General features: G+C 39.0%; 2 protein-coding genes across 6 annotated transcripts in view; one reads left to right on the top strand and one right to left on the bottom strand.

Annotated features, from left to right (window-relative positions):
• The window catches only part of NDUFS6 (NADH:ubiquinone oxidoreductase subunit S6), a 49915-nt gene extending 34746 nt beyond the window's left edge, over positions 1–15169 (bottom strand). Inside the window, exons 1-5 of one of the 4 annotated variants that reach the window (XM_040695512.2) lie at positions 15005–15169; positions 13157–13210; positions 11430–11552; positions 8551–8598; positions 6015–7099 (exon numbers count right to left, since the gene is read on the bottom strand). In XM_040695512.2, the coding sequence (XP_040551446.1) occupies positions 8596–8598; positions 11430–11552; positions 13157–13210; positions 15005–15148 (324 nt within the window). In that variant the 5' untranslated portion in view covers positions 15149–15169 and the 3' untranslated portion in view covers positions 6015–7099; positions 8551–8595. Of the gene's footprint in view, positions 1–6014; positions 8599–10213; positions 10359–11429; positions 11553–13156; positions 13211–15004 lie in introns of those variants that run through there. The other 3 variants (XM_040695513.2, XM_046933103.1, XM_419061.7) reach the window with 3 other exon arrangements.
• Positions 15170–15213: 44 nt separating this feature from the next.
• On the top strand, positions 15214–18245 carry MRPL36 (mitochondrial ribosomal protein L36). Of its 2 annotated transcripts, none has more exons than NM_001390854.2 (2): positions 15214–15296; positions 15407–18245. In NM_001390854.2, the coding sequence occupies exon 2, from the start codon at positions 15417–15419 to the stop codon at positions 15720–15722; it is 306 nt and encodes a 101-aa protein (NP_001377783.1). In that variant the 5' UTR covers positions 15214–15296; positions 15407–15416; the 3' UTR covers positions 15723–18245. The 2 variants fall into 2 exon arrangements, with proteins under 2 accessions (NP_001377783.1, XP_046772958.1); XM_046917002.1 differs by having other exon boundaries at positions 15214–15321; positions 15407–16161.
• The last annotated feature ends 676 nt before the right edge of the window (positions 18246–18921 follow it).

Here is an 18921-nt window from a genome sequence, read left to right as displayed (position 1 = left end):
TTACAGATATATGCATCTTTTAGGATCAAAGACACACACACATTTTTCTTGGCATTTTGTATTCAAAAGTAATGAAGTTGGACAGAAAATGTTTCACAGGTGACCTACTGCCAAGAAGAATTTGAATTTTTTTTTTGTCATTTTGATTTTACTAGGTCTCAAGATAAAAGAAAAGAACATTAAGAATAAGCCATTAAGTCACTTATCCAAACAGTCCTAAAGGAGCTTACTGCTAAAGTGAACTGCATTTCAGCATTTCTCTATCTGCTATAATGAATGATACATGAAACACTTTAGATAGCACCAGAATGATGAGCTGACACTGGGACTTTCCTTGGCTTCACGGGCAAATGACCAAAGGAAAAAAAAAAATATTAGGAGTTTTGTTTCCCCAGAATTTACCATAATCGCAAATAGTCACATACATACTTATACTTGGATGAATCAAGGTTCTTTCCCCAGTTCTTGATAATGAAGGAAGTATATGACTGAAAGTCACGTTCACTTTGTAACCAACTTGAGATTTACAAACATGGAATTAAACGGATCTATTTCTGAGAATATTTTACAGATCCCCATGTAACAAAATCCCCACATTCATATCTCCACACCCCACAAGTCACATGTTAATTCATAATATGGTCACATTATGACCACAAGTCACATGGTAATTCATAATATGGACCTTGGATGAAGCACAAGTAATTCAGAACAGAATGTTTGACTTGTTCTTCCTCTTTGACTTGAATGCCTACAGCACAGCAGATCAGATGCCCTGATTCACACATTTTATTTCCTTCCCCCCCATCATTTTTGTTCCAATATTGATATAGTAAGTTAGAGTTCATAAGAACAGCTGCAAATGTGGAATTGATTAACCAATGAAGTGAACAACTATGGTGACTTTGAGAAATGAACTTTTTTTTAATTCAATAGATAATAAACAAATGCTACTAGAAGTGCTAAAAAAAAACCTTTGTAAAACGTTAGGGAGAGTTTCACTTGTCAGGAATTTAATGAAATTCTAGTTCAGGTATTATTCCCACCTCCAAACACACATCCCAGTATTTTAAAAGAAAACGATAAAAGGAGGGGAAAAAAAAAACACAACTATTTTTCATCTGAAGTTTTCAGCACTTTTCAGTCAACCAAGAACTCTAGATAAAATCTTGCTTTAAGAAGGAGTAACAGATCACAGTTACAAATAACTACACAAACTGTTGCTCTATCTGATGATAACTGAAATTAAACAGTAAAAAACAGAATGCAGAATATGTTCTGCGTAAATTAGTCACACCTTAAAGAATAAAGGATATAAGGAAAAATTCATACCTTAAGAGATGTAAGGCCATTAAATATTTTGGGTGTATCAGTACCCAAAGTTCTAAACTGAAGTTATACTTCTGTCATTACACAGACTTAGAAAAAGCTGACCATATTTCAGTAAAGTTATTACAAATGAGAAAATCCCTGTCAAACAAGTATGTTTCTCATTAGGCGAGGCCCAACACCAAAGAAAATTATTATCCAGAATTGGAAACAAATAAAAAAAACAAGTCTTATTATGCAAATACTTGTACAGGAGTGAAAATGACAGAGATAGAACTGCTCTAGTTTAGAACTGCTCCAGTTTGACGGCCGCGAAGCACATTGCCAATCATGGCTGGACTGTTCTACCACACCCACCGTATAGTCTGGATTTGCCTCCTTCTGACTTCCATCTGTTCAGGCTGATGAAAGATGGACTGCATGGACAACATTTTCCTAGCAACGATGCTGTCACAGCAGCTGTGAAACTGTGGGTCACCTCCGCCACTGCATTAGAGCCACTCATTAGAGTGGCATGCAGGCTCTTGTTCATTGCTGGCAAAAATGCATAGCTAATTGTGGTGACTATGCTGAAAAGAGTGTTTTGTAGCTGAGAATTAACTCTATCAAATACTGTTGATCTGCTCTTTGTACTTGTTGTAGTTGCCATAGCAAAAAAATAGGAGACATTATTTTCAGAGTGACCTATGTACTTAAAGAAAACCTTTCCAATTACTCTTAACATTAATAAGGACAGATGTTTCATCAACATTTTTCCCTACTATTGTCTTAGGTTACCCTAAAGTGTCTCAATCTAATGACTTCTAACCTATACTAATTGGAATGAATATCAATCATTCCATGACTGTCCTTGAAGATGCTACTAGCCAACACGTAAGGAGATGCTGAATACTAGCTACTTCATCAAAACCATAGAATATCTGAGAAAACACTGTAATCCAGAGAGCCACTTAAGATGGTAAGCAAAGCTTAGAAACAGTACAAGTTCATTTATTCCAGAATCTAGTATAATGTCAAGAACACCACAGAAGAAATATTGGGGAAAAAAAAAGAAATTAGAGGGAACGGGAACTTAATTTTAAATGGAAAACAATCCTTGATTTTCACCCCAAGCTGTAATGCAGGTTTCATTATGTTGTTTTAACTGGGTAAGTAAGAACAGGTAGGAGGAAATCCTCTAACTGTCTACCCCTTAATGCTCTATTTTTTGAACTCTGGTTTGTCTGGCTTTTTATTAGGCACTGACCAGACAATGACAATTCCTGGTTAATGATAAACATCAGGATTAGATATTTGCCTTTCTTCAGCAAAAGTATTGTTCAAGTCACCATCACTCGGACAACTATCAGGAAAAAAGTTGAAGTCCTCCCTGTGCCTTATTCAGAAGGTCTGGAATGTACTTCATTATGTTCAAAAGAACCAGTGCCCCTTTGGTGTAATACATATTACTACAGATTGAGCATGGACTACTGCAATCATCCAGTCACCTTTATAAGAGTTCATAGTGGTTTATAGGCACCACCATTGTTTCAATTAATACATGTTTTAGAAAATATCAACTCTAAAAATAGAATCAACAATGCTGTACAATCTACGGCAGTCCTTGGTAAATGATGCTCATGACTGAATCTGTCTGTCTTCATCTTCCAGCCACTAGATCTTACCTTTTTTTCAGCCAGACTAAAGAGCCCATTATCAAAGCTTTGTTCTCTACACGTGTACTGGTAGACCCTGATCAACTCAGCCCTTAACCTCATTTATGAGGAAGTGCAAAGATGAAGCTTGTTAAAACTTTCAATATACAACACATTTTCAACTCTTCTAATTAGTGCCATTGCTTTCTCTGAACTTTTTCTAATTTACCCACATTAATTAATGAACTATAGACCTCAAAATGGACACAGTATTCAAGTACAGACAAATGCATGCCAAATTAAGGAAGATATGCCTAATCATAAAAGTTCTATTTATTCCACTAAACTTCACAAAAGCTGAGACAGAACTCACCTGCAAAGTCATATCTGATGATCATCACATACCCCAAGGAAATGTAGTCAATGTTTCCTATTACCTGAGGTTATATTAAGGCTGATATTCATCTAGAACAAAAATATAACTCAGATTTTTACAAGGATCCCTTCACAGAAAGGCAACTTTTCCCACAAATATATATCACTATTTATTTTTTCCTTTACATTTCATCCCACTGAAACATACAGCTTTGCTCCAGCCTCTGCCTTGCCTAACAATCCTTCAACCATTCAATTTTCAAACCACCAATAGCTATTACATGCAATGTGACAGTCCAAGAGATATACCTTCCCTTCCCTCCCACCTGGGAATTTGCTACCCTTTAATACAGGTAATCTATAAGAGTACAGTTGGCTGGTCACGCAAGATTTCCACTTACAAACCAAAATACCATGGAGTACTACAAAGTGTAATCTTCACAGGAATCAGAGAGTATTTCATTAACGCTTTCAGCTTTATCAACCACTACTACTAATTTCATCAAAAATACATCAAGCTAGTTTGACGTGGCCTGGTTTTTCTGTAACTCATGTTGATTGGCACTAATTACATAACACTTCCTTAATTCATTATTAATTAGGTCCCTTATTATTTTGCCCAGAAGTGATGTCAAACTGACAGACATGTAATTATCCAGGTCATGCCTTTTACTCTCTTTGAATGCTGGCACATTAGCCATTTTTTATTCTCTTCCTCCAGTATTACAAAGCTTATCAAAATACAACTTTAATGATCCAAGAAGCTCATTGGACAGCTCCATGAAAACTAATTATCTGGGCATGCCAATTTAAAAACATCTAAATTTAGCAGCTATTAAAGAACAACCCCTTGATTACCTGTTACTCGAAATTCTTTTGTTGACTTCCTGTTATACAGTTACGTAATAGATACATCTTTCAATTTTTCTATCTTTTAACATCACTTAATTGTATCATATCCTTCTCAAGTCAGATCAACACATTTTAGAAACAGTCTTAACAGATATTTACGTGCTTCCTATTAGCCTTGATTATACTCACTGTTGGTCTTGTTCACCTTTGTTTTCTTCATTTTCTTTCAGCTTTTCACAACACACACATTTTGCTTAGATTTATAGCCCTTCTAGTTGTTCTCTGAGCATGGGGATACATCTTGAGCAGTAGGACTCCCTCAGTGTGACTCTAGACCAACAAGTTTCCTTAGAGAACTCCCAATTTATTTTTTTTAAATCAACTATTTTTTCTTTTTAAATCTGACCAAAAACTCTCAGAATTGGTTCATCATTTGTACAAACACCTGTGGTATAACTTTTAAAATATCTGATCTACTTTTTGCCTATCATTCAGGATTTTGTAGACCTCTATCATAACCCTAAACATGCTAGAAAGTGTTCCAGGCTATTTAGTCCATCATTCCTCCTACACAAACCTTTCATGTCTTTATCTCATTTGCCCTTCCCTAAAATTTCTCCTATTACAATACTTTAAAAATATGATTTTTAATAGGAGGATCACAACTATACAGAACAAAAACAAAGCATAGGTAAACTTTTAGTTTAGAACCAACTTTAACTCCCACCCTTGGGTCTCAGAATCTCAGTTACTGAACCTGAAAATACCAGATTTCACTACATTCGAGTCATAGGTACCAATTTGAAGTATTCTGTGCCTTCAAAGACACACTTGTGTAGAAGAAACAAGAATCATAATAAGCTCAAGGAAGTTTATAAATCAATCAGCGTATCAACAATATTAGGTAAGACTTCTCCTAAGTGTAGGCAGGCAATAGCATCTTTCCTGAACTTCAAGCTTGTGAATGACTAATAAGACTACATTCAGACATTAGCTCCTGCATCCTTCCTCTGTATGTCACTCAGCTCGCATTTCAGAGTTGGCACAAACAACCTGGAGAAAGTCCCATTCTCGTTTTAGGTGTGTTCCTTCAGAGAGAGCCTTGCAGGAGGCCACAGCTGATGGAATTTACAACTCTGAAACCAATGAAGGCAGCAACTGCTACAAGCCCTCTGCCAACTTCAGCCCTTGTAATGCCTCCTTTTCAGATCTGTCTGGGTCCTCTCCACTCAGAAATGGGCCTGTGCTACCCAGGACACCAGTGGAATCCCTGTCACAGAATATGTTTGTGGAAGACTCCATTCTTATATCCTTTTTATCTCCAGTGTTCAACATCCCTTACACCTAACCACTCTGGACTGAAACTGGGTTGGACAGATCCCACTCTTCAGTTGTAGCGCTGTGCTTCCAACTTGCCTTCATTACATAGAGGAAATAGTATTCAATTATCTTGAAATTTAAAATTCAAAGCAACTCCCTCATTTGAGATTCTGCTGGTCTTTGATACTCCAACCTGTTTACAGATGCATTTTTAGCATCCAAAACATTTCAGATTTCCTTTCAGCAGCTGATGCACGAGAACCAGGTTTCATAATGTCTAAAGCTGAAAAACTTTAAAGAGGGCTGCACAGTCCAAAGATTGAGGTACTTCCAAAGTCTAATTAGGTACTAAATCACAGTTCCACCTAGAGCAGCAGAAGATGCATCTTGCTGAAGGGAAGGAAAAAAGAATACAAGTCCTTCCTGAAATGAAGAAAATGCTTTACTTCCAAGTTTTCTTTAAGGGACACTCTTCTATAAATCGAAGTTTAGAAGAATGTGTCATTAAAATTATGTAAATTTTATTCTTATGTTCTTAGCTACATCTTCTGAAATAAGCTATTCTGTCCCAAGCAAACATACTTACACAGGCCTCTCAGTTATTTTCTCCCCCTTCTCCAGTAGAGAAAATAAATTGCAAAAGACAATGACTAGTACTTAGATAAAGTTAGCACAAATGAAAATTACATGATGTTAAGATAACAATTTCATGTGAAGGCTAACAAAGATTATGCAATATTTTGCCAAGTTGCTATGCTATGAGAGCTCAAATTTCCTGTAAGATTTTTCATCTAAATGTGTAATTATTACAGAATACAGAGATTTCAATCTGTTCATTAACCACTGTAGTGAACACAGTCTTAGATTTCTTGATCCAGACAAGCTTAAAAGAAAATGTAGACAAACAACTGCTTTCTTAGATCATTTGAATGTATGCTTTAGACCTAGTGATAGTTTCAAAAAGAACAGGCATTTATGCTAGTATACAATGGTCAGCAGCAATAAAAACATAGGCACAGCAAGGTGACTGGGAGGACTTCCTAAAGCAAGGTGTAGTATCAGCAGGATAAGTACACTTACGCATATTCTCAAAGCATTTACATGATGCTAAGGTAGTGGGGGAAGTTTATAAGCAATGTTCCCAGTGTTCCAGCACATTGATCCAATTCTGCAGAAATTGCATTTTTGATTCCTCTTACAAAATCTGTTCTTCCACATAGAAATTTTTGCTTTGTCATCTCAATTTTTCACACCTGAATGCTAAGTATTTCAGATGGCAAAATGAGTATCAAGTCATTGGATGGAAATGCAGACCTGGAATAATCAAGAATGACTGCAGAACTTTCAGGTGCAGAAAAATAAAGTTCCTGTTACTGTCAGTTAAGTGCACCACTTCTGAGCCCTGTGAGCTGTTCTCAGCATGGCAAAAATAGGCAGTCAGCACGTTCAACTTGCAACTTCACACTGCAGTCAGTCAATAGAAGATTTGGAGATTTGTGATCTGGAAAGCTTGAAACAAAAGCTGTTACTACCTGGACATGCATGTTCTTCCGTGATCTTGTGGCACCAGCTGCTAATGCTGAACAATGCTTGACAAAAAGAAAAGTATGTAGAAGTATCATCATCCAAATCAATGACATTTACAGCAAGGATACATATTATGGTTTTGATTATACCTTTCTTGTTGTGATATATTGCTTCTGATGAAACTACTATTCTTCCCTAATTACACAAGTCCTGATGGGTGTCTGACGAGGCATGATAATTTATACCGTAATATTCATGACAAGTTGAATACAAGGTCATTTTTACCCCAATCAATCCCTTCCACTAGCAGGGCTGAACTGACAGATGCAATTTTCAGCAATCCTTGGTTTCAGGTTTAGACAACATACTCAGAGGCCACCACAAAAATTTAGTTACTCTTAGAGCCTTCGTAGATCAATAGCAGAGAACATACCAAAGAATGCCAATAATGTAGCTATCATAGAACTAAACATTTCTGTTGCTATTATCGTGTGCTGTATTTTATTTAATATTAGCACAGGAAGTACAGGGATGCTGTCTGCTAATTTTGAGATGCACGTTACACGAGCAAATTCCAGAGTACAATCAGATGCTGTATGATTCAAAGAAACTTTAGAAAGATGCACTTGCATATTAAGTCAGTCAGATAAAATAGTGCTTTATGCTTTTTACAAACTAACCAGACTCAGCTTACAAACCCATATTTAGTTGCTTTTTTAATTAGAGAATGGAGAATACTCCCTATTCTCATAGTATCTGAGCATATGTTATGGTTTGTACTATGGTAACTGGAACAAGGCTCTATACTTCCAGCCTTGGAAGAAGTTATCCATGAAAAACAGAACAGTAACTGATAGAATTCAGGTCTGTATGTTTTATTCCATATTGCTTTCTAATCAGAATTTTTGTCTAAGAAACATAATGCTGCCTTAATACTTCAGTGTTTTAGTCTACAGTCATAAATCCATTTCCACACACATCCACTTATATGGTTGGGATATAGGCAACAATAATTTCTGATTTTCTTCACTTTTTTTCATGCTGATTAAAGTTGGTCTTTTCACAGATATGTGGATGGTAGGACCTGAAGTGCAAGAGACTTCATATACACAGCCATTCACAACTAGATATGTAAACCTAGCTGCCAGGAAATATATAATGAAGCCTGGAGTTTTCCTATGACGATTGTCAATGCAAAGTACAGACCTCCTCTGCTTCACTGGTAGAAATCAATAGCTCTACATGAAAGAAGTACTTTAGGGAGTACAAGAACAGAATTCCATAGCTGACACCAGTGGGAAAGGATCTGTCAGAGTCCTCAGCAGATGATGTGCCAACTTAAACATTGTTAATTTACTATGAACAACAGTGACCCAAGTAGATACATTATTCATAAGAAAAATCAAAGGCTCAAAGAAGATGACCACATACAACAACGTATCTCTTTGCAGAGATGGTTGCACATGAGAGAATTTCATCAGTCGTATACAGCAACCTACTTATAAATCATTACCTCTTTAGTCTACATCATTACGAAGGACGAAGGCCAGCCTGATGATCACTGAAACGAGCAGCATTGGAAGTGACAAAGAAGAAAAGAAGTGGAAAGAAATAGACAGGAAGATTAAGCTCTGTCAGGTGGGACATGTATTACAAAAAAAAAAAGAGGTGCATATGCATATAAGCAACTGCAGTGATAGCCTCTAAATATAACTTCTACAATAAGAATAGTTCACACCTTCCCTTAAGACTGATTGCAGTAGTTCAATTTCATCTACCAACTGACACAAATGAGTTTGGTAGCTACAGTCCCATGTGATTTAACTTGACACCATTACTCCAATTTATTTAAAATAATATAAGCAGATGCTTTAGTAGAATCTGTCCCACTGAACTTCAACCAAGCAGCAACAACTGCTTGAGATCACTTCTCAGTACTAGAGTTTAAAAAAAAAAAAAAGTCACCTAACAGCAAGAGATTAAAGTTCTCTCTGAAACAGAGGCCAAAGTTCCCATCCTTCCCTGGGCATATATCTAGTTTGAAAGTCATTCTGGAATGCTACAGAAATAAAAATCAAGCAAGGCAGCAGCAGTGTAGGGCAATGAAGTTGGTGAGGGAACTGGAGCACAAGCCTTGTGAGGAGTGGCTGAAGGAGCTGGGATTGTTTAGCCTGGAGGAGGCTCAGGGGTGACCTTATTGCTCTATACAACTACCTGAAGGGAGGTTGTGGTGAGGTGGGAGTCAGCCTCTTCTCCTGCATAACTAGCGATAAGAATAGATGGAATGGCCTGAAGTTGCACTAGGGGAGATTCAGGTTAGACGTTAGGAAATTATTCTTCTCTGAGAGTGGTCAGGTGCTGAAATGGACTGCCCAGGGAGGTGGTGAAGTCACCGTCCTCAAGGTGTTCAAGAAACGTTTAGATGTACTGAGTGACATGGTTTAGTGAATTCTGTTCCATGATTCCAAGATAATGTCCTTCAATCAGCCTAACACAGCCACAGTGGCATTACACAGCCTGACAACTAAGAACCCCACCTACCCAAATTAATGGAGCAGAAGATGCTACCTGAAATGGAGCAATAACTCTACTTCCTTGAGTCTGACAAGACCAATTCCTGAAGTGGCTTCAAAGGTGTGAAATCCAAGCAAAATCAGTTATTTATATTCTAGTCTTCTCATACAGAACAGAAGTGCTTATGTCCTCACCTTTCAGCTCACACTGATTACTATTTCATACAATAAAGGAAGGATGGCTACTTAATTCAAAAGATCACAAACTTGCTTCTGAGATACACATCTGTAAATGTTACAGTGCTGAATATTCTATTTCTCTATTGCTTTTATTTTTGAACCTAGCTAGATTCAAAGGCATGAGCAAATTAACAGTGTCAAACAACACCAAAAAATATTCTAGGATAATCTACTGCCCAGTCATTTAAATCCAATTCAGTGTTCAAAAGAATACAAGTCCACTTGTCACAAACCATCTTTGCTGTATTCTAATGCCACCTTCAAGTCCACAAGAAGTCTGCCAAACAAGACATTTGTGCCATAAAAACAAAAATAAGTACTATATAGGTAATATATCTTTCAGGTCATGATTACTTGTAAAGGTAGGTTTTAAAGACATGCAGACTGGATGTTCCATAGTGAAGATAAACACAAATGCTAGTCTTGAGCTTTTAAATATACTGTTTATTTATAGTTAAGCATTAACATCTTAACAGATATGTGCAAGCATGCAGGTAATTATTCAGTGATGTTTCTGTTTAAACTGAAGTCCACAGTAGCCACATGTTCCAGTCTTTGTGTCTTTGTCCTGCAAAAATATAGAGACACAGAAGCTGCTAGTTTCACCTTACAGAACTTTCTGCAGGTATTAGCATTCAAGATTTAAACTACGGATGTTGTAGAATTTGTCTGTTAACACAAAGATTTCAAAAGTTACAAAAGCTAAAGAACTCCTCAAGAAGAGTGTAATGCAGGTCGAAAGGAGTAAGTCAACAGATCAGCAGTGTGCTACAGACATATCTTCCTAAGACTAATAAAAACAAGCTTCCAAGTTTTATGAATTAGAATATCAGAATTCTTTGCTTTGAAGAATGTAAAATGGTTCATTATAAAATGTTTAGCTTGTTCAAAATATGTCTGTCTTTGTAGTTGAGAGTTGCAACAATACTGCTGCTAAAGGACACTGGTGTCTCCCACTATCCTCTCGAGTATTAAGTAAATATCAAAGCTTAGATGAGCACAGACTAAGTCATCCACAGCAAGAGTTTGCCTAAGAACAATACCTAATCAGCTCGTGATCATTGATTCTACCAAGTTCATCAGTAGTCTCAATGTTATTACTCTTCATAAAGACAACTGGAAATTGTATCGCTACTATCAAGGAAAATAGGAAGATAAATGTCTTATTTTTTCCACTGATTCTCTATGATGGAATCTTTCAATCTTTAGAACTACTAAGATTCCCATAAACTGAAAATACATTTTATTTTTTCCTTGAACTTGCAAGATTCAATATAAACTGCATAATGTAAAATATACAGCATTTAAACAGCTAGAGGAAGCGCCTCAAAACAGAGCGAGTGTTTTTTGCTTACAAGACACTGCTTGTTCATAGTACTTTGTAGTTAATTTCTTTTTTCAGAAAAGAAAAAAAGACCATTTCTAACAAATCAATATCACAAGAAAAATTTCCAGTAACTTCAAATGGAAACTCTCTCTTAACTTTTCTGGGTAGAAATCTTAATTTTACATCAGGCACTAAATAAAATGAGCCTCTCAGTAGTTTTCTTTTACTTTGTTCAATTAACATGCTAAAAAGATAATCTTCCAGATAAGAATTAACAAGTAAAACACGCTGTATGAAGAACAGCAATATTACCAAGTTTATGTACACTTTAGGATGTCCCAAAGCTCCACCACCACCATCGCATGATATAATTCTGCTTTCAACCTCACTCACAGGCTGCTCTGCTATTAAATCAATTGCAAAATTCTTGTTCACCTGCAAGAGGGAAAAGAAGAAAAGCTTTTGAGTGGTAAAGGTAACCAAACAGAAAACAAGCGCTGTTTACTGCTTCCCCAAGTAGTTCCACTACAGCCATCTAAAGAAGCTTCTACTTATGTTTCCTCCCACCTTGCCCGCAGCTCCAGCATCTTAGGTTGTTCTGTAAAATAGATCAGCAAATTGAAGATGTTAAATTTAGCAAAAATCATCTCCTTTCCCTGACACGTCACACCAGTGCTCAGGCTTTCAATGTGACCTAGGCAGCTTCAGCAAAGAGGTGAGCAGGAACAAGCAAGCAGCTGAAAATAGAAAATACTTAACTGACGCTGCCTCTGTACTGTGCTTTAGCCACTACATGATAAAACTGCAAAAAGACTCTGTGCTGATAAACTCAAAAATAAAGGTGGGACAAGTAAGGTCAGGAGAGAGATGAAACAACTGCCAGTACTGTAGAGCCTCCCACCATAAAAGTTATTCCACCACTGCACATGAGTCTGAAGAAAGCATTACCATTGTGCACAACAATTAGAAAGGCAAATTGTTCAAAATCAGAAACAAAAAACATCTGAACATTATGCTGCTCTGTAAATTCACCTTATACACAATTCCTGAATTGGATGTCAGTGGCTGTAGGACTTCTACTGGAGCATGTCTACACAACTTGACAAACATAACCACTCCCTGAGTGTGTCAGAGGCATGTGACTGAGTGACTTGCACCTAGGTAAAATCTATAGCATTTTTATCACCCATCTAAGCCACCTTCATCTAACTAGATCAGACAACCATTTCTAACAAAGGTAATGTTACACACACAGGTATATAAAAAACACACATAAAAACCCAACGAAGGCTTTATCTATTACACTGCACATAAAATTCACTAACATGCAGGAATCTGAGTTCCAGGAAAAAGTCTCTAGTCAGCTCTTTCCAGTTTTGAACCTTAATTCAATTAATTGATAGTTTGGAAAAGATGAAATACTAAAAACACGTTCAAATGGCCTAACTTCAGTCAATAACCAAGCAACATCACGTGTCATGTAACACGATCTCTATAGAAAAGCAGGGCCAGATATTTCTTATGAATAATACAGCACTACTATGGGTTGAGAACTTTATTTTCTGAATTTAGTTACTCTTAAAGGCCATCTTCCTTAAACAGAATAATTGAGAGCTTTGGATTTTTTCCCTCTTCTTAAATGTAGTACATCACAGAATTAGTGTTACCACAATTATGCAGAGAAACATAATCATACCAGCATTATGATTTAACCAGAATCTGAGTTTGTAGGACAAGTCACAGGTAACATATAACCTTAAGCATCAAAATACACATGGCAAAAGAATTACTGGTATCCTCAGTGTATTACTTACCAATAAGACAATTTGAGTATTCAAAAATATAAGTCTGGCATGTGTTTTCTGGGTAGCTATTATTGATTTTCATTTATAATATGTAATGTTTTCCTCCTTAAAGCCATAGTAAATGCATAAAAGATTGCCAAAAATGAAAACATGCTACAAATCCAAGTAACCAGCATGTAGTTCACATCAATAAATAAAATTACTCCCACTCCCCAGAAAGAAAGTATAGGTTACCTCCTTTTGCCGTCCAACAAATCTCACTCTCCTGTAATCCTTTTCATCATATACCTGAAATACAAAATAAACTTCATGTTATTTGAAAAGCCTTGCCCATGAACAAAGTTTACAAAAGCTAAGAACATTATCAAGAGTAAATTATTTAAAGTGCTTCATGAGTTTCAATTGTTACCATTCTGCCAGCATGCGCTGCACAGAAAAAAAAAACAATTCCCCTTTCTCTTAAAGAAAAGAAGTGGGAAAACAGAAGAGAAGGGGCAGAAAGCAGCAAGACAGAGCTGGTTAAAGCCAGTAAATAGAAGCCTTAGATATGACCAGAGACACCAGCAGATTTGTTCCTTGATCCCACACTGTCGTCTGGAAGGTGAACCGAACTATGAAATGTAAGTTTTATACATATATATTTATACCCAAAAATAAAGTAAAACTTACTAATATTTGAAAAACAGATATAGCCTTCCAACATCAGCTACACCAGCCACACCTCTTTCAGAACTCCCCAAGACATTACATGGCACTCTCCAGTTGTCATACTCAGTTCATGTATTGAAGAACAGAAGAACTGAACTTATAGGACACTTACAGAGGGTTACCACCTATCTGTCAACATCTCAGCTGCATCAACTGTTACATTCAGATCACAGTGTTTGTTAACTACTATAATTGAGAAAAATGCACACAAGTTTTGACTATGTAACATCCTGTAAAATCCAACAACAATGAATTCCATAGCATGCATTAATTAAGAAAGCTCTCAATTCTACAGTAAGCTGGTTATCTGACAGAAATTGTACGCTGTCTAGATACTCTGGTTCAGAAAATTGCAAACATTTAATTTCCAAAGAACTTTCTCTGCATCTTTCATGGATCAACTTAAAGATTCAACCATCCTCTAACAGTACAAGAACGTTCTAATCAGAACTAATGGACTACAAAGTTGCAAAAACTCAGCATTAACATGCAGGGTTTCTCTAAAAGTAATGCCTCTTGTTTAATTGCACTGGCTCACAACATCTGAGGCAGATGTTGGTGGCACGGCAGTACAGGTTGAATGTTCCTGACAATATTCCATTACATTTTGTCACCATGTGACAGATGAAAGCAGTGGGACAGCCTGACAACGTGGCATCTGACAAGGAAGTGCAGATGAAGCAAGGATATGCCACTGAATTCCTCCACGAGGAAAAAATAACATCCACTGACACTCATGGATGCACGCTCACTGTTGATAGAGACCAAACAGCGCATAAGAGCACAGTGAGGCAGTGGGTGATGTGTTTCAGCACTGGCAACAGCAAATCACCTCTGCTGGTGCAAAGGGCAGCATGCAGGCTCTCGTTTATCACTGGTAAAAATACATAGCTAATGGTGGTGACTGTGTTGCTAAACAGCTCTTCGTAGCTGAGAATTTGCTCTACCAAGTAGTATTATCACACTCATATCTGCTGCGGGTCCCACAGAAATAAATAGAAGACATTAATTATGGAGTGACATAAGTATACTCAATATGAAGGGAAACAAGTGGAAAATGTTTGCCTACAGAGCAGTACTTGCTTCAGGTCATAAAGAAGGGGGTTTGCAAGATGGATACATCAGCACCGTGGAAAAAAAACAACACAGGAACACAGATAGGTTCAGCCTATCCAAGGCTATTGAGGAATTAGGGCATAAAATGCAAACACTGTAGCTTCACGATGACAGAAGATAAAAAACGTTCCTTCAGCTACTACCAGCCCGGCTCCAGGTCCGAGAAAGCCCAGCGCTCCCCGCGCACAGCCGACTCCCCAGCGGGCAGTTCCCGGCCCTCAACCTAGAACCACCAGACCCTCCGCCACAGCCCCTCACCTGCCCCGTGTGCGTCACCAGCTCGCCAGTGGCGGCAGCCCGCACACCGTAGAACCGAAGGGAGCCGGCAGCAGCCTGACGAAGCAGCGCCAAGCGGCCCCAGGGTCCCAACAAGCAGCGGAAGGTCGCGCAGGGCGCCGCCATCTTGAGCCCGCTTCAGCGGGCGTGCGCATGCGCGTCCCCCGCCCCTTCCCCCGCCTGGTCTCGGCATTGCGCATGCGCGCGGCTCACGCAGGAGGGCGCCCGCGGCCTGACGGGGAGAGGATCGGTCGGCGTCCGTTGGGGCAGCGGGGTTGGTAACGGTCGTGCTGCGTGCGGTGCGCCCCGCTGAAGGGAGGGGGAAGAGGGGCGGGGTGGGGAGCCGGTGGCGGTCGGTGCCTTCATCCCTCACTGTCCCCCCAGGGCGCGGATCATGCTGTCCTTCCTGGCCAGGGTCGCCGCCGGGCCTCTCCGCTCGCTGGGCCGCTCGCCCTTGTGCTCGCTGGCGCCGCGGTGGCGGGTGGCGGCCGTCCCCGTGCCGCTGTGCAGTGGGGAGGCCGCCCCCACCCGGGCCCTGCTGGCCGGCCCGCCGCCGCCTGGGCTGCTGCAGCTGTGCGCGGGGCTGAAGACTAAAACGTCGATAAAAAGGCGCTGCAAGGACTGCTACATCGTTCGCCGCCGGGGCCGGCTGTACGTCTGCTGCAAGACCAACCCCCGGCACAAGCAACGAAAGCTGTAGCCCCGTGTATGCGGTGCTTGTGAGTGACTGGGAGCATATCCCAAGAGAGAAGAAAGCAATAAACGTGGTGCTTGTGTGCAAGGCCTTGAATTGTATGTACGTCCGTGTCACTGGGATCGCTCCCTCTTCCCTGGTTGCCCATTGACTTGTAGTAGGTGACTGCTGGGGACCCAAATCAGACAATGTTGGATCTTGGCTCTAAAAGCAAAGTAGCCGAAGTTTGTAGCAGTCGCTGCTTTGACCCTGCTTCAAACCGTGGATGCTGAGAAATAACATGGAAAGACACAGCACTGGACCTCTTACTTTCTTGGCCTCAAAGTCTCTCTTACTGTCAGCTTACTTTTAAGTTAGTAAGAGTGAAGTGAAATCCTCTGACTCAGAGATATATTTGTGTTTAATACCAAGCGAAATGAAAATAAATATGGTCAATAGTGCCTTATTACAGCATACTATAAATCTTCCATTAAAAAACCTTGATGTCGAAAACTGGTCACGGAACCAACAGTATAAAATGTAGTTGGGCTCTATAGTGGAAAAAAATGTATTACATTGAAAGATGATGTTCCAATTTTTGATTCACATGAGGGCTGCTCCTCCTGCTTCATTATGTTGGCCCACAACGTCAGAGGTGGATGTTGGTATGGCAGTAGAGATAGGAACCTTTCCACCAATATTCCACTATGTTATATTGCCATGCAACAGATGACAGCAGAGGGGCAGTCTGACAAAATGGGGTCTGATGTGGAAGTATGGATGAAGTAAAGGTGTGTCACTGAATTCTTCCATGTGGAAAAAGTGCCATCCATTGACATCAGTCAGTGCTTGTTCCACATTGCTGAAGACCAAACAGTGTGAGCACAGTGGGATTGTGGGTGGTGCGTTTCAGCAGTGATGACAGCAACAGTGGGTCACCTCAGCTTGTACAGCTTTTTACAAGCATGGCTTGCAGGCTCTTGTTCATTGCTGGTGAAAATGCATTGCTAATGGTGGTGATTATGTTGAAAAAGTGTTTTCATGCCTTTCACTTCACTGCTGCCACTACTGAAACTCTGCTGAAACCTTTACTTCATGCATATTTCTACGCTGTACACAATTTTGTCATACTGTCCTTTGTCTGTGTCACAGCATCAAAATGTAATGGGATATTTTTGGGAAGGTTCAGCCTCTACTGCCATACCATGCCAACATCTACCTCTAACATTGTGGTCCAGCATAGTAAAATAGGAGGCATTACCTTTGTAGATGCTCCTTCTTTCTAAATGCTTGTGCATTTAAATGTAAGCAGAAGAATTTTCTGGAAAATGTTACTCCTGCTTTAATGCACCTTACCTATTAAGCAGTCTAACTGGAGACTTTAAAAGCCCTATTTTTCCAATTCGAGTTAACAATACCCTTTTATTTTAGGTGTCTGCTGTATATTTTCCTTTGGCAGAAAAGTCCTGTATGTTGTAAACTCCTATGATAGCTGATGAGTGTAGCTATTAAGACACCTTTAAGGTAAACAGTGTAAATATGTTTAGAAAACCCAGTGATTTTCTCAACCCTTTTTCTGGATGATCATGGGGAATGTGCAAGGACTGAGCCATGGGTTGGATGAGTTGCCTATCTGATGAAGTGAGAGTCTGTGGGTTTTTTGAGGGAAGGTAATTGCCTCCCAAACAGTTTATCCAGCTCCATGATTCTGTCAGAAAAAAAAGGCCAGTGCTCTGTTACAGGACAAATTGTGCTGGGTTTCAGACTGTGTCCCACTTGCCAAGAGCAGCATCAGATGTTGAAGAGGGAGATCTGCAAGTTTGAATTGCCAGGGCTAGGAACAGTAATCGATCGCAAGTTTGAATCACAGTGTAGTTGCATGTGGAATTCAGAGGCAGATTTATCAAGTTGGTATCTGTTAAATCCAGTCAAAATTCCTCTCTGCAACAGGGAATGAAATTTACAGATACAATTACTGTACCGGAGAGAGGTGCACAAAATACTCTGCTTACATTTTCCCTTTTATCCCAAAGCTTTAGCTCAGGTTTTTGTAGAATACAGACTCAGCAGCCAATTTCAACAATTTATAATTAGGAAAAAAATGTTTTGCAATTAAAGCCATAGAATTTGCTGCTGGTCAGAAACTGAAAATTTGAAGTAATATCAATTGTTTGATATGGCTGCAGATTATTCTATATATATATGGATTATATATATGTATGTGTCATCATCTGCGTGGTCAGTTTGTAATACCTGGGGTGGAGGGTTCAAAACAATGGAGTATTTGATGACATCATTTAAACAGCTTAGTTGGTAGCACATACAGATTTGTGGAAAGAGGATTATAAACCAGAAGGCTTGGAATTGTGATTATACTCTGCCATTTACTTGCTGGATAATCTTGAAAAAGTGATTTTGCCTTTGTCTGTTTTTCTATCTGTTAAGTGAGAGTGCTGAATCTCATGCTTCTGAGTAGCTTTTCCTTGTTGATGATATCCACAAATGATTACAGTGGTAGAAAAAAATATAAGATTTTATAGCTTTCTGTCATCTGGGTGATGCTGTGAAGGTGATTAGAGCTGGAGGAGCTGCATGTTTATTTTTGGTTTATCCAACTACTATAAAGTGAGATGCCAGAATTATGTCAGTCATTAGCCCCACTGTTGGTTGGTAAGGGTTTCCATCTTCCACTGCAGACTTTCCAGGTGTCATGTTACTTAATAGCTTTTTACAAAGATTAGGGCATTCAGCTGCTACTTAAGCAGGCCAGGCCAAAAATGTAGTCATGGAATACTAAAAATACCCATTGATATTAGTTCCAGAATTGTATGATTTTTCTTTTTTATTTCATCCTTTTTTGCATGATGTTTTAAGGGCAGAAGATGAAAGGTAAGACAATGATGAGGAGAGAGCAGTTAGACTGTAATGTGGTTTTGGCGGGAAAATAGGACCCAATACCACAGGAAGATGAATCCTTACACTCAGGCTCCAATTACAGTTTCAGCCTCTAGTTTCTTGCTGATATTGTGTTAGGATACCCCTTCCAGTAATTCCTCATTCTTCAAATCCCCACAGTGGAGTAGTAGTGTGACAACTGATGTCTCCTGTGACTGTCTCCATTGTACAGTTATGAAAATAATTTGCAGTTGTGAGTGACTGAACTTGCTTAATTCCTCAAAACTGTCCCAGGGAATGAGACTGTCACATTCTCGATATGTAACAGGTG

The sequence above is a fragment of the Gallus gallus genome, chromosome 2 (assembly GCF_016699485.2).
Source record: "Gallus gallus isolate bGalGal1 chromosome 2, bGalGal1.mat.broiler.GRCg7b, whole genome shotgun sequence".
Taxonomy (NCBI): domain Eukaryota; kingdom Metazoa; phylum Chordata; class Aves; order Galliformes; family Phasianidae; genus Gallus; species Gallus gallus.
This window is presented reverse-complemented; position numbering and strand designations above follow the sequence as displayed.